General features: G+C 35.9%; 1 protein-coding gene across 2 annotated transcripts; it reads left to right on the top strand.

The window, feature by feature from the left end:
• The first annotated feature begins 636 nt into the window (after window positions 1–636).
• On the top strand, window positions 637–12,798 carry LOC135842905 (ras-related protein Rab-2A-like). 2 transcript variants are annotated; one of them, XM_065360587.1, is made up of 5 exons: window positions 637–973; window positions 8,673–8,769; window positions 9,369–9,470; window positions 9,572–9,729; window positions 10,080–12,798. In XM_065360587.1, the coding sequence occupies exons 1-5, from the start codon at window positions 752–754 to the stop codon at window positions 10,083–10,085; spliced, it is 585 nt and encodes a 194-aa protein (XP_065216659.1). In that variant the 5' UTR covers window positions 637–751; the 3' UTR covers window positions 10,086–12,798. The 2 variants fall into 2 exon arrangements, with proteins under 2 accessions (XP_065216659.1, XP_065216658.1); XM_065360586.1 differs by having other exon boundaries at window positions 9,572–12,798.
• Window positions 12,799–16,430: the final 3,632 nt, after the last annotated feature.

Below are 16,430 nucleotides of genomic sequence, written 5' to 3'. Positions count from 1 at the left end.
GGACCAAACCAATTGCGAGGTTCTTACTTACTGGGTGGGTATATACATATTGTAAAAAAAAATTGAGCGAAATCGAAAGACATGACTTTCAAAATTGCCTTTTTTTGGTTGAGTTGACGGAATGACCCAGGTACTACAACACATGCCTTGAGAAAATATCTCACGCAACCTATATCAATATTCATTGACGAAAGTGATGGGTTGCCTAACATCCTTCTAATAGGAATATAGATAATATTTCAACGATTATGATCGCTTTAGTTTTAATCGGAGAAAAAAAACAAAAGTAGGTAGCGACATACAATAAAGATTTGTCTCATATTAAATTTGCAAAAATAGATAAGTAAGTAATTCAATTTTTTAATTTGTATCCAATTTTTCAACCTGTGAGCTTCAAATTTGACGAATAGTGTATCCTTGCGATCGATCAGATCCCCTTGCCATATTTTTCTCTCAATTTTTGCAATAAGTGCATCACGATTTCGGAAGCTGTTGATGCATAGCTATATAAAAATACAAGTATGTAGTCTGAAGCAGCAAGCACGTATTATGTGACGTATGTAATGTATCTTTATCGATATCGCTCTCTGATAAGATTAGAACGTTAAGAATACGATAATGACTGGTCGCATAGCTAACGTTTGAACAAACACATGGATTGGAAGTTAAGATTTTATTCAGTATCGATTCTGAGTTGATTAAAAAATACGAGTATAACTGTTTTTTTTATACGTGTTAACGTGTTGAAATTATGGGCAATAATGTGAATACGTGTTCGTCTGAAAAAACTCCACCTCCGCGAGACGAAGAAGTAACCAATCCTCCATTTGATGTGATCATGGTTGGCGATATAACTGGTAAATCCTGTATCCAAGCTCGTTTTTGTACAGGAATATATGATCCAGCGCGTGGATACACGGTTGGGTTTGAAGTAGGACACAAAAAAATGGTCGTGGATAACGAAGAAATCGAGGTAAGTACTATGAAATGATTCTTGATTTTAGGTACTTTTCTGAGATATTTTAGATCAACAAACCGCCAGTATATCTCATGTTACAGATTTTAAGTTTGAGGCTTGCCACTTACAGTAAAAAAAAAATTGGATATTTTGAAACTAACAATAAGAAATGCAAAACTGTTTACTTCCAGAACATTAGATAATATTACTTACTCGTAAAATTGCGATATTGCATTTAGCTATGTTAGAGCGGGAAAATAACGTAAAAAAACAGGGACAAAAAGGAAAAAATTGGCACATAAATTTTTTCTTCGGGAATGTGTTCGGATAGACCCTCTGAACCACCAAAAAAAAGCCGACTCTCCTACCCCTGGAGGAAAATTTTTTAGGGGCCTGAAACCGGTTCCGATTCACGTTTTTTGCGTTTTACTCCGTAAATATTAGGTTTTTGAGAAAAACTACCTCGACGAAAAATGTTCCCCTTCAAATTCTCGACAATTTGATTTTACGCTCGATACCCATTCCTCAAGGGGGGTGTCCAAAAAAAGGGGTGGAAAGAGTAGGTGTTTCAAAAAAGGTCAGTCCAATAAATTGATCAAAATTACCACTTGAAATCATTCGTTTTCGCTCAAATTTTTTTTACAAAGTCTACTCACCCAACTACTAATCAAACTACCATTGGTTTGTCTTCAACTCTCCTCGGGGGTTCGTGAGGGTTGCTTGATTTTTCAAGTAACACACTACTGAATCATATATTTGAAAAACAAATCTGGACGTGCGATATATCGAATAGTATGTTTTCGAGATCTCTGAATACGAATATGAACTTATTTTTTTGTTTCCAACCCCACAAAGCTCCCAGCTGCACAAAAAAAAAGTTCAAAATATGGACAAAATCTCACCCCTCAATGAGTCGAAAACTTTACAGGAAAACAATCAAAATGAAAACACTAAGATAGGCAAGAAGATTTACATCTTACCTGCTAAAGACATTGAGGAATTTTGGAGCGTTAGTAGGACGTTTGAATAGTAAAATGAGTGAAATAATAAAAATGAGTCGTCTATAGTCATATTTAGCGATCTTGAAAACATACTATTCAACGTATTACACGTTTTTTGACGACTTTTCAAAATTTTATCCTATTTAGGGGGCGTAAGGGGATTTTTAGGAATCGTAAGTAAAGCAGAAAAAAGTGCATATTCCAGTTCAGTGTCTCAAAAACATACAAGTCGATATATAACTCGACTTTTCACGATTTTTCAAAATTTTGACCCTCATTTTGGGGCACAGAAAGTCTTTAAGGGGTTGTAGGCAAAAAATAAGTCCATATTCGCACTCAGCGCGATTTCGAAAACATACCATTCAATATGTCACTCGACTTTTCACATTTTTTTAAAATTTTGGCCTTTTTTGGAGCAGTTGGGAGCTGTGAGGGGTTGGGCCCAAAAAATAAGACCATATTCGTGCTCAGCGACTTCGAAAACATACAAGTCGTTATATCACTCGGCTTTTCACGATTTTTCAAAATTTTCACCCCCATTTTGGGGCAAAGAGAGACATTGGGGGGGGGGGGCCAAAAAATAAGTTCATATTCGCACTCGGCGACTTCAAAAACGTACCATTCGATATATCACTCGACTTTTCACGATTTTTCAAAATTTTGACCCCCATTTTGGGGCACAGAGGGGCTTTGAGGGGTTGTATGCAAAAAATAAGTTCATATTCGTATTCAGAGATCTCGAAAACATACTATTCGATATATCGCACGTCCAGATTTGTATTTCAAATATATGATTCAGTAGTGTGTTATTTGAAAAATCAAGCAACCCTCACGTACCCTCGAGGAGGGTTGAAGACAAACCAATGGTAGTTTGATTAGTAGTTGGGTGAGTAGACTTTGTAAAAAAAATTTGAGCGAAAACGAATGATTTCAAGTGGTAATTTTGATCAATTTCCCTGTTGACAATTTCAAGTGGCAGAATGCTAGCAACAGTGCTAGCATGACCATACTAGCACTGGTTGCACCATTTTGAACACCTTTCCTAGCATATCTGCTAGCAAACTGTTGCCAGCACAATGCTAGGAAAATGGTACTAGCACCACGCTAGCAGCATTTTTCTAGCATTATGCTAGCGATGGTTTGCTAGCAGATATGCTAGTACAGGTGTTCAAAATGGTGCTATTGGTGCTAGCATAGTCATGCTAGCATATTTCTAGCATATGCTGGTATACAATTGGCATAATTCTAGCAGGGGGACTAGCATTATGCTAGCGTAAGTTTGCTAGCAGATATGCTAGTGCAGGTGTTCAAAATGGTGCTACTGGTGCTACCATGATCTTGCTAGCTTTTTGCTAGCATGCGTATAATATGTATAATGCTAGAAGTGCATTAATTTCCTTATAAAAGAATAGGGTATTTTAAATTATGGTACGTTTCCCAAAAATATCCAAAAATGGGCAATTGCCCTACAATGCTAGTTTAGAACTAGCATTGCACTAGCATCTTGTGCTAGTATAAACTGAGTGATTGGTTTACCAACTTCACTCTTCTTAATTTAAACAGGAAACTGTATTGAGCTTATATTCGACTTGACTACACACTTCATCTAAGAGAAGTTAAGTGCATCATGATGAAGAACAACGCTAGCAATTTGCTAGCATTATGCTAGCACTTGACTGCTAGCACCTGGATAAGAACACTTTTTACAAAAATCTAGCACCATGCTAATACTTTGACTGCTTGCTTTACCAAGGTTAGAATAGCGCTAGCAGTAGACTAGTGCAAGTTTACCTGTGATTGTATTTCTAGCATGAAACTAGCAGATTGCTAGCATGCCTTTTGCTAGTTCACCTCATGCTAGCACCATTACAGTGTGCTAGCAATGCACTAGCAATATGCTAGTAGTGACTGCTAGCTTTACTCGGTGGTTATGCTGCTAGCATGTGATCAGCAAATTGCTGGCCTGTCTTTTGCTAGTTCGCCACATGCTAGCACCATACTAGTTCTATGCTAGGATGAATTTTCCAATAAAATGTCTGCTGGCAAAGTGCTAGGTGCTAACACCATTCTAACTGGTAATCTGCTAGTTGATTCCATGCTAGTACCATGCTAGTATTCTGCTACTAATGCTAGCATTCTGCTAGTAAAATTGTTGATAAGATAATTATTCTGCTAGGATTAACTAGTGTATGGCTAGTGTACTTTTTACTAGCTCATATCATGCTAGCAAAATTGTAGCTTTATGCTAGGAGAAACTGCCAGCATCCCTCGGTAAAAATGATGCTAGGATATAACTAGCATGTTGCTAGCATACATTATGCTAGCTCATGTCAGGCTAGTATTATGGTAGAATTTTGCTAGCAGGAGCTGCTGGGATCACTCGATAATTATGGTGCTGGGTTTCAACTAGCATATCCCTAGCATACATTTTGCTTGATAATCTCACATTAGCAATATGATAGCATCATGCTAGCAGGGACAACTGGCATCACTAGGTAATTATGAGGCAAGGGTTTGACTAGCACATTGCTCGCATACATTTTGCTAGCTCACCCCATGCTAGCGATATGATAGCATCATGCTAGTATGAACTGCTAGCATCACTCGGTAATTAAGGGGCAAGGGTTTAACTAGCATATTGCTAGCATGCATTGTGCTAGCTCATCTCATACTAGATATATGATAGCATTTTGCTAGCGGGAAATGCTAGCTTCATTCGGTAGTTATGTTGCTAGCATGTTGCTAGCTCATTGCTAACATACTTCTTGCTAGTTTGTATCATGCTAGTAATAAGCTGGCATTTTGCTAGCATGTTATGCTAGTTCATTTCATGCTAGCATAACGCTAGTATCATGCTAGTTTCCTGCTACTCATGCTAGGTGGGTGCTACTAATGCTAGCATTTTGCTAGTAAAATTGTCAATAGGGTTATTGGACTGACCTTTTTTGAAACACCTACTCTTTCCACCCCTTTTTTTGGACACCCACCTTGAGGAATGGGTATAGAGCGTAAAATCAAATTGTCGAGAATTTGAAGGGGAACATTTTTCGTCATGGTAGTTTTTCTCAAAAACCTAATATTTACGGAGTAAAACGCCAAAAACGTGAATCAGAACCGGTTTCAGCCCCCTAAAAAGTTTTCCTCCAGGGGTAGGAGAGTCGGCTTTTTTTTTTGGTGGTTCAGAGGGTTCATCCGAACACATTCCCGAAGAAAAAATTCATGTGCCAATTTTTTCCTTTTTAAAACCGCTATTTGCCCGCTCTATTTAGGTACTTTTCTGAGATATTTTAGATCAACAAACCGCCGGGATATCTCATGTTATAGATTTTGAGTTTGAGGCTTGCCACTTACAGTAAAAAAAAAATGGATATTTTGAAACTAACAATAAGAAATGCAAAACTGTTTACTTCCAGAAAAGTAGTAGACTATAATCCATACACGAAAAAGTGCTCTAGATGTTGATTTTGTATTTTTTTTTTCGGGGAAAAAATGCGCTGCCAAAATGAAGGTACTACCAGCCTCATTCGGAAAAGTGCAATTTTGAAATTTTTACCCCGCACAACGAGGGGGTGGACCCTCAAAAAGGTGATTTTGGAGACATGGTCGGGACCGAAAAAACTCAACGGGGTTGTGTTGAGGGACTTCTCCCGATGCCAAATATGTAATTTTTTCCGTGAAACCCTGCACAACTGCATTCTATGGCACTTTGAATGCGATTTTTATGCATTTTTGGCCATTTTTGATGGTAAAATGGCTCTTATGTCCAGGATATGGCTGAGGACCGAACGATTCTTGGACGTTTGTTAGACGGGGCTATTTGAAGCCCAACTGCGCAAAAACGGCGAAAAAATACGATCACAACGCGATTTTATGAGCACTAATATGCTTGTTACCACTCCCCCACCCCCAGAATTAAATAACGCATTGTCTATTCGATAATATCGATGCGACCCATCAAAATGGAATAAAATTTCGCGCTGAATTCAAAATTCACAATCATTTTTAATTCTGACCCCCCCCCCCGGGTTGGAGTTTTTTCCCCCAAACTGAATAACGATGATGTTAGTGTTACACAAACTTTGCACATTACACGTCGATACTGAGGATTTATGTGTACGCAATCAGAATGATTCTCATATTCGTTGCTTGGGAATATTTTTGCTTCAAAATTTTTCATTCTATCTCCACCCTCTCCCCTCCCCTTTAAAGACTATGTTTGAAGTTTGAACATGGATTTGAAAACTCGAACATGACCTATCAAAATGGTATAAAATTTTGCGCTGAGTTCGAAAATTGCAGTCATTTTTCATTTGGACCCCCTCGGTGGAGTTTTACCCCCTTCCCCCTTAAAGGTGACTAGGAAATTGAACACGTTGCACATTATGCGTCTGTATATATGAGAATTTATGTAACAATATGACGCTTGTAATATGTATAAAGAAATACTCGAGGAAAAAGATACTTACAAAAAAATATGAAAATTGGAACAAAAATGAAAGATGACAAAAAATTAGATGAAATGAGAAAAAACAGAAAAATTAGAAAAACGAGAAAAGATACAAACAAACAAAAATGGAACAACAATGAAAGATAGATACAAAAAATACAAACAAAAAAACGAGATGAAGTGAAAAAAAAACAGAAAAATAACAACTAGAAAAAAATTCAGAAGTTCAAATAAGAAAATAGGAACGAAAATGAAAAACGTAAAAAAATATACCTAAATGAAAAGAAATTAGATGAAATAAGAAAAAAAAAATACAAACAAGAAAAATGGAACAATAATGAAAGATACAATAAATGTAGGTAGGTAAATGAAAGAAAATGAGATGAAATAAGTAAAAACAGAAAAATGAGAAAAACAAGAAAAAAATAAAAAATAAAAGAAATGGAACAACGATGACAGATACAAAAAATACAAACAAAAAAAACGAGATGAAATGAAAAAAAAAAATAGAAAAATAAGAACGAGAAAAAAATACAAAGAAGTAAGAAAATTGGAACAAAAATAAAAGACAAAAATTTAAAAATTAATATCCACCGTGAGGGTCCAAATAAAAAATGACTGCAATTTTCGAGCTCAGCGCAAAATTTTATACCATTTTGATAGGTCATGTTCAAGTTTTCAAATCCATGTTCAAACTTCAAACATAGTCTTTAAAGGGGAGGGGAGAGGGTGGAGATTGAATGAAAATTTTTGAAGCAAAAATATTCCCAAGCAGCGAATATGAGAATCATTCTGATTGCGTACACATAAATCCTCAGTATCGACGTGTAATGTGCAAAGTTTGTGTAATATCATCATTATATTCAGTTTGGGGGACAAAACTCCACCGCGAGGAGGGGGGGCAGAATTAAAACTGATTGCGATTTTTGAGTTCAGCGCGAAATTTTATTCCATTTTGATGGGTCGCATCGATATTATCGAATAGACAAAACATTATTTAATTCTGGGGGTAGGGGAGTGGTAACAAGCCTATTAGTGCTCATAAAATCGCGTTGTGATCGTATTTTTTCGCCGTTTTCGCGCAGTTGGGCTTTAAATAGCCCCGTCTAACAAACGTCCAAGAATCGTTCGGTCCTCAGCCATATCCTGGACATAAGAGCCATTTTACCATCAAAAATGGCCAAAAATGCATAAAAATCGCATTCAAAGTGCCATAGAATGCAGTTGTGCAGGGTTTCACGGAAAAAATTACATATTTGGCATCGGGAGAAGTCCCTCAACACAACCCCGTTGAGTTTTTTCGGTCCCGACCATGTCTCCAAAATCACCTTTTTGAGGGTCCACCCCCTCGTTGTGCGGGGTAAAAATTTCAAAATTGCACTTTTCCGAATGAGGCTGGTAGTACCTTCATTTTGGCAGCGCATTTTTTCCCCGAAAAAAAAAATACAAAATCAACATCTAGAGCACTTTTTCGTGTATGGATTATATAGTCTATAGATAATATTACTCGTAAAATTGCGATATTGCATTTAGCTATGTACTTGAGTCAAAATGACTCATACCTTTTATGATCACAATTAAAGAAGCTGGAAATATTTTCATTTTCAAACTTGATATTTACTTATCTTGAATCGAGAACTTTTTCAAAAATCATTATCCTATTTCATAGCATAATACAGGGTGCCCAGAAATATCGAGCACCCCTAAGAAAGTTTTTCATTAAAAATATAGGTTGGCAACGTGAAATAGATGCATATGATTGGTAGAATGTTATCTCTCCAGTCCAACAACCAATCATGTGCTATCATTATTATCATTCACTGTGACCAACCAAAGTATTTTAGTAGAATACTTTTTTAGGGGTGCTCGATATTTCTGGGCACCCTGTACCTACCAGTACCTAGCCAAATTATTTTTAATTATTTTTAAAATTTCTACCTACGTATAATGTACATAACCTTATGTAGGTATTTCAATGAATCAAACCTGAAAAAAATCGAGTTCTGGCATTATCACTCGTGTAACCTATTCTGTTTTTTTTTTTTTTATGATCACATCATTTACATGAAAGAACCTTAAATTATTAATCATGCTAAAAATTCAAGCTGTCAATTATTTTTATTTTATTCCTTAAATGTAAGTATATAAACAGAACAATGAATCGTTTAAAGGAGAGGAAATTTTAATAGCTAGTTTTCAAAAAAATTCTAAGAAATGGGTGTCATTTGTAAAGTCTCTGTGCATAAAATTTTTGTTTCAATTTCAGTTACGAATATATGATACCTGTAATTCAGAAACAGCTTACCGTGCTTTCCAACAAACATACGAGTATGGAAAAAGATCGCCGAATGGAATAATATTGGGTGAGTTTTGTACTACCTATGAAAAGTAGGTACCGTAAGTGCGAGTAACTTGGCGGTGGAGCCCAACTTGGCAGTGAGTATTGCTTCTTGAGCCCTAGTCTTTGACTATTATATAGATATAAAGGCCCTTGTTGAGGGCTGGTGAACGAATGTAACACTTCAATTTTCACCACCCATTGTCAATTTTGGTTTTTGGGTTTGGAGAGTCCGAATCAACGTTTTAAAATGATTTTGAGATTTATTGATGAAATTCGAGCGATGAAGTTTTTCATTTTTTGAAAATTTTGGTTGGGAATTGTTTACAGAAAATTGGTATTATTTCGAAATCTAGTTTAAGGATTATTGTAGTTGTGAAATTGAGCATTTGTATTTACCTAACTTAGGTCAGATTGACCTTTTCTGTGTAATGCCAACATCTGATCAAAATTTTGAATATGTCAAAACCCATGCTAACTGCCAAGTTGCCCGTTCTTTTGGTACATAAATAGGTACTGTGTTGTACTTGTCCAAATTACTTGTATTACGTAGGTACGTGCAAAAGATTTAAGTAAAGATGGTTTTTGTAACGTTTTTTTTTTTTTTTTTTTTTTTCCACAAAGTTTATGATATTACAAGAGAAAGCACGTTTTCAAATTTACGAACGACGTGGTTGGAACGAATCCAACACGATTTTGGATTAGATGTACCAATAATTGTGGTGGGTAAGTGATTACTTGAACTGAACTTTCCCTTAATGATTTCTGAAAATACAGAATATGTGGACTTACAAGTAATGTACCTCCTTGATGTGTTCTGCATGCAGGAAATAAATGCGATTTAGAAAGTGAAAGAACGGTTAAACAGTCAGAAGTTGAAGAATTTTGTGATGATGTTCCTCAAATAATATGCGCAGTGCTGTCGTCTGCCAAAACTAATAAAAATATCGAATTTATTTTCACTCATTTAGCGATCGAAATGAAGGTACATACCTAAACCTACCTAAATATCTAATGCAATGAGATTTTTCAGTTTTTACGTAGAATTTCATTAGGTACATTGGACGAGATATGTAGATAAGTGCATATCATGATGTATGATGTTAAAATAATTCTGAGTTAATGAAATGATGAATCGTGCTCTTATATACTTAATTAGTTGTTGTGAATCATTAGGCGATAATTTTAACACTAATTTACAAAACACCACTGAAACATGTTTTAATAATGTTAGTAACATATTGACGTTTAACTGAATGCCAACTTACAGAGTACATACCTACCTAAAATTTAATAATAATAATAATAATTATTTATTTATCATTTATTTTGCAGAAGTAGTCCAGGAAAAATAGCATTCCATTGGGAAAAATGGGGGAGAAAGCTGAATTTTGGTATACTGGTCCATTTTTTTGTGCTGAACACGAATCCGATGAGTCCCCGGTCGTCCGTGGTGTGCATTCTCCCCTATTGTGGATCTAAGCCCCCAAAACCAGTTTTTTGCAATTTTCTCCCCCGCATTGCATTTTAGCGAGAAATAGGTGGTCGGATAAGAATCTACGTCAAATTTCCGATCTAGTGATATATCAACTTTCTTTCTACCCCCAAGGGGGGTGGAACCACAACCATTCAAAAAAGGGGGTTCCCCAAAAAATACATAAGGGCTGTAGGCGCCTAAGAGGGGTGAAATGGTCCCCAAAAGCGTTTAACATGAAAGGTGGGTACCATAGAGAAACCTCTGCGCAAAAAATTTCAGATCCACACCCCCTACCCTTTTTGCGGAGCCCCCCTTTTTGAAATTTCAGTAGCACTTTTCTCAGCCCCATTTCAACCGATTTTGAAAATTTTTCTGGAAGTTATGTATATCCTTGATAGGTATTCACACAAAAATTTTCAACCCCCTCCCCTCAAATTTACCCCTCAAAATGGCGTTTTTTTCATTTTTTTATGCCTATTAACAATCAAGATTGCGAGGTACAATTTTGTAAACACGTTTTTTGGATGTATTTTTGGCCCCCAAACATCATATACTATATTAGAAATTTTTGCTGTGGTGCGCCGTGGTGAAAACTTGGAATAATGTATCGTAGGGGGGTGGGGGGTGAAAGGGGAATTTTACCATATTTTTTTCTTGTGATTTTTTATGTAGGTAGTCATTGAATTATAAAATACATACTCATACATACTCAAGTTACAGTTATCATGAATAATTATTATGCCACATATGCTCCGCAGACCTATACAGTCCAGTACACATACCGATTTGTTGCGTTTTCTGCGTGGAAAAAAATTGAAGGATCCACCCCCCTCGAGGGGGAACCATGTGCTGTAGCTGATTCTACGAGAAATTTTATGTACAATAACAATGAACTTATGTAATTTTCCCATAGCAATGAAACCAACATCACGAAAATAACTTTATTTCGAAAATTGTGAAAATTGAGGGAGCTGAGGGGCTCTGGAGAGGGGTAAGTGATTGTAGCAGAAAATCAGAGGTCATATTCGTGCTCAGCGGTATCGAATCATATGAAAACGACACCAACATCACGAAAATAACTTTATTTCGAAAATCGTGAAAATTGAGGGGGCTGAGGGGCTCTGGAGAGGGGTAAGTGATTGTAGCAGAAAATCAGAGGTCATATTCGTGCTCAGCGGTATCGAATCATATGAAAACGACACCAACATCATCAAAATAACTATATTTCGAAAATCGTGAAAATTGAGGGGGGCTGAGGGGCTCTGGAGAGGGGTAGGTGAGTGTAGCAGAAAATCTGAGGTCATATTCGTACTCAGCGGTATCGAATCATATGAAAACGATACCCTACTCATTGATAGTTATTTTTTTCAAAATTCCCCTTTCACCCCCCACCCCCCTACGATACATTATTCCAAGTTTTCACCACGGCGCACCACAGCAAAAATTTCTAATATAGTATATGATGTTTGGGGGCCAAAAATACATCCAAAAAACGTGTTTACAAAATTGTACCTCGCAATCTTGATTGTTAATAGGCATAAAAAAATGAAAAAAACGCCATTTTGAGGGGTAAATTTGAGGGGAGGGGGTTGAAAATTTTTGTGTGAATACCTATCAAGGATATACATAACTTCCAGAAAAATTTTCAAAATCGGTTGAAATGGGGCTGAGAAAAGTGCTACTGAAATTTCAAAAAGGGGGGCTCCGCAAAAAGGGTAGGGGGTGTGGATCTGAAATTTTTTGCGCAGAGGTTTCTCTATGGTACCCACCTTTCATGTTAAACGCTTTTGGGGACCATTTCACCCCTCTTAGGCGCCTACAGCCCTTATGTATTTTTTGGGGAACCCCCTTTTTTGAATGGTTGTGGTTCCACCCCCCTTGGGGGTAGAAAGAAATTTGATATATCACTAGATCGGAAATTTGACGTAGATTCTTATCCGACCACCTATTTCTCGCTAAAATGCAATGCGGGGGAGAAAATTGCAAAAAACTGGTTTTGGGGGGCTTAGATCCACAATAGGGGAGAATGCACACCACGGACGACCGGGGACTCATCGGATTCGTGTTCAGCACAAAAAAATGGACCAGTATACCAAAATTCAGCTTTCTCCCCCATTTTTCCCAATGACCCTTTTTTTTCATCTAATTTTCCTGGACTAAAGAGACAACGTTTAAAAACCGAACTGCAAAATCAAAATGAACAGATATGAGGATAGAGGATTTTTTTAAAATCAAAGGATGAGAGAGATTCGGAGACCAACATCACAGCCCTACAGTGGATCATATCGTCGTCTGTTGATTCTTTAGAAGCATTTTTTTTTTTTTTTTTTTTTTTTTTTATTATTTGATAAGTAAGAAAAGAAAAATAATGTGTATTGTAGTTCTAATTAAAACCATAATATTGTACGTGGCATTAGGTACAGGTATTCCCATTAAAGTAAGAGTAACTTTTGCGAAAATCTTACTATAACTTATTTTAATTATTTTTTAATATTTTTTTCATGTTCTCTTATTAATAAGAAGTACATATTTATATGTACAACTGAGTAAAAAAATAAAATCGGTGTTACGAGTAGAGGCAAGAGTAAATTTTATTTCTGAAGTAAATTTCAGCGTAACTTACTTTTGTGGCCCACATCATGATAGTAAACGTAAACAGGTACTTGTACTTACTCACTTACTTACTTACTTACTTACTTACTTACTTACTTACTTACTTACCTTATTCCGATTCTTCAGCAAACAATGTCTTGTTACAGTTTTTTTTTTTTTTTTTTTTTTTTTTTTTTAGTGTGTGTAGCACTTTTGTTCCGAAAGTTGAAAAATTCTTTGGTTCGAATGTTCTCTGAGAGGAATGGGCCGATTTTTTTGAATCTTTCATACGTAGGTGAGGCTTAATTTGAGGGAGGGAATGTCGTAATTATAATTGCAATTACTCAATTAGCTTCTTGAGTAATTGCAATTAATTACAAAAATTTGTACCAAAAAAAGAATAAAAAGGGGAAAAGGGCCATATCAAAAGGGATGCCGACAAAAGCGAAGCCGACTTTAAATTTTCAAAATTGAACAATGAGAACGGTATCAAAAGCCGCACCAACAGTCAGTTAAATTTCCAAATTTATGTTTCACCGCATGGGGTTGTAAGAACATTTTCGTAAATTATGTGTATAAAGTGCTCATTATACAACTATAATCACGGCCAAAAGTGAGCTTTTATCGGCGACCTATCATGGGGAAATAAAATAGCAACTTTATTTCCCTATCGACGTTGAGCAGCAATTTTATTTCCCTGTCAGTTTGTTTATGTTATTGTATCAGCACAGCGCATGCGCAGTACTGTATTATGGTGTAAATTTTTTTTATCACTAAGTGACTAAAACGTGAAACTGTTTCATAGTTTCAGACTTTCATGACGAATTGGGAATGTAGATAATTTGTAAAAATTCGCGATATAAATTCAATACTTTGATAAACACGAATCTGAATATTGATAAACTTTGAAAAAGGCAATCAATTGAAATAATCAATACACTTTAATCATGAAAATGTCACATTTCTACTGTTCGAATATCACTTAAAAACGCTGATAATTTTCTCATTCGATCTAGATTTCTAAATTGTTTTCATTTATTGTCATAGTACCTGATTTTCTAGAAAATTAACTCATCAACGAAGACGGTCCGAGCTTCATATATTGATGATTGATAACACCGAAGAACAATCAACAAATATTACAACAGCAACACTAGACAATTCTGCCGGAATTTATCAACTTGAATAGCTACGATGAAAATAACACAATTTAGTTCTGCACGGTAAGTAAGGTGAAATGTTTGATGAAAGTATTGAATATTGAAATTTACTACTGGCATAAGTCAACGTAGAAAATGTTACTGAAGATGAACGAACAAATAATATACTTGAACTAAAGATTGAGAGAAGTTATGCTGTCAATGACGAACTCGTTTGTATTTGTTCTAAGTAATAAGTATCATCCTAAGTAATTACAAACGGAAGGTAGTAGTATTAAGTTACGATGAGTTTTTGTTCTATTTAACTCTCAAGTATCTACATCCAAATATCATCTAAAAACACTGATAACGTCTTCCATTCGATCTAAATTGTGTTATTTTCATCGTAGCTAACTTACTCATTCAAAATCTTTTACTTCAGTGACTTCATATACCTAGGTAGTTTATTCAAGCTAGTTGATACATTCCGGAAGATTTGTCTAGTGTTGTAATTTGTTGATTGTTCTTCAGTGCTATCAATAATTATCGATAGGTATACCAAGTTCGGACCATCTTCGTTGACTAGAATTGAAAGTAAAACTAAAACAAAACACAACTAAACCGTTTAGCATATTGTGCTCGCTCGTAGGCACTAGTTGAACGGTTAAATATAATGCTCGCTTCAAACGAACCATCTTCTTTGATGAGTTTAATTTCTAGAAAATCTTCACAAATATGAATTACTTAACTACCGATCCAAAATCACGATGCAAATTGAAAGTAAAACCAAAACAAAACACCACTAAACCATTTAGCTAGTATGTACGTGCTTGCTCGTAGGCACTAGTTGAACGGTTAAATATTATGCTCGCTTCAAACGGACCATCTTCGTTGATGAGTTTAATTTCTAGAAAATCTTCACAAATAAGAATTACTTAACTACTGATCTGAAATCACGATGCAAATTGAAAGTAAAACTAAAACAATCAGCGAACATCATAATCGTGATTATGTATTGTTATTTGATGATCTGAGATCGCCAATAGAAAACTCACTTTTGCCCTTGATTATAGTTGTATAATGAGCTCTTTATACACATAATTTACGAAAAACAGTATATGTGACACGGGTTAAAAGTGCGGTGTTATAAACTCGTACGTTATAGCCCTCGCCTACGGCTCGGGCTATAAAGTACTCGTTTATAAAGCCGCACTTTTAATCCTTGTTACGTAATATACTATTCCCATTGTTTAATTTCCGAAAAATCACCCCTGTGGTGATACATAAATTTAGAAATTTAACTGACTGTCGGCGCCGCTTTTGATGCCTTTCTCATTGTTCAATTTTGAAAATTTAAAGTTGGCTTCGCTTTGGTCGGCTTCCCTTTTGATATGGCCCTTTCCCTTTGTGTTCGCTTATCTGCCAGTTTTTATTGAATTGAGAGAACACAACGGGTGATAAAAATTTAATTTTGCAGAGCATGTTGGGGCTCCACATGGAGCTAAACTTTAAATTTTCAAAAGGGAAGCAGACAAAAGCGAAGCCGACTTTAAATTTTCAAAATTAAACACCCCCCCCCCCCCCGCCGTGGTGTTATATTTATAACAGATGCCGATCGGCAAACACAATAGACCATAGAAACCTTTTACATAAAATTTGAACATTTGCTATCTAGATGGTTATCTTCACCTGTTGTCATTGTCAAGTAAACTTGTTCTTAGTCCTCCTACTCTTTTAGAACACCTGCAGGTGTTTCATTTACACGCATTCAGTACCTAGACAATGAAAGCAGGTGGCTACCCTTAGTTATCGAATCCCACCAGTCATTTGCGCTTTGGCTGTGCTCCAGAGAAGTTCTATGCCTGTCGCGTTATACATACTTTTGAGATTTTGGTATTGTGCTGTGCATTTGATGTTGCATAGTGCTTTCAAGCTTTCGTTTTCGCGTGTGCTTTTTTTCAAAATCGCGTTGTGCTTTTTTCAAAGTAGTGCTTTTTTTTCAAAATTGTGGTGTGCTTTTTTTTCAAAATTGTCTTGTGCTTTTTTTCCAAAGTTCGCGTGGTGCATTTTTTTCGACATCGCGTTGTGCTTTTTTTTCGAAGTTTGTGTTGTGCTTTTTTTCCGAAGTTTGTGTTGTGCTTTTTTTTCAAAATCGTGTTGTTTTTTTTGAAATCGCGTTGTGCTTTTTTTTTCGAAATCGCGTTGTGCTTTTTTTTAAAAATTGTGTTGTGCTTTTTTTAAAAATCGCGATGTGCTTTTTTTTCGAATTCGCGTCGTGCTTTTTTTCCAAAGTTCGCGTTGTGCTTTTTTTTTTCATTTTCCAAAGTTTGCGTTGTGCATTTTTTTCGAAATCGTGTTGTGCTTTTTTTTCGAAATCACTTTGTGCTTTTTTTTCAAAATTGTCTTGTGCTTTTTTTCCAAAGTTCGCGTTGTGCATTTTTTTCGAAATTGCGTGGTGCTTTTTTTTGAAGTTTGCGC

This window comes from Planococcus citri, chromosome 4 (genome assembly GCF_950023065.1).
Source record: "Planococcus citri chromosome 4, ihPlaCitr1.1, whole genome shotgun sequence".
In the NCBI taxonomy this organism is placed as follows: Eukaryota; Metazoa; Arthropoda; class Insecta; order Hemiptera; family Pseudococcidae; genus Planococcus; species Planococcus citri.
Note: the sequence above shows the minus strand (reverse complement) of the source record. Positions and strands in the feature narration are given on the sequence as shown.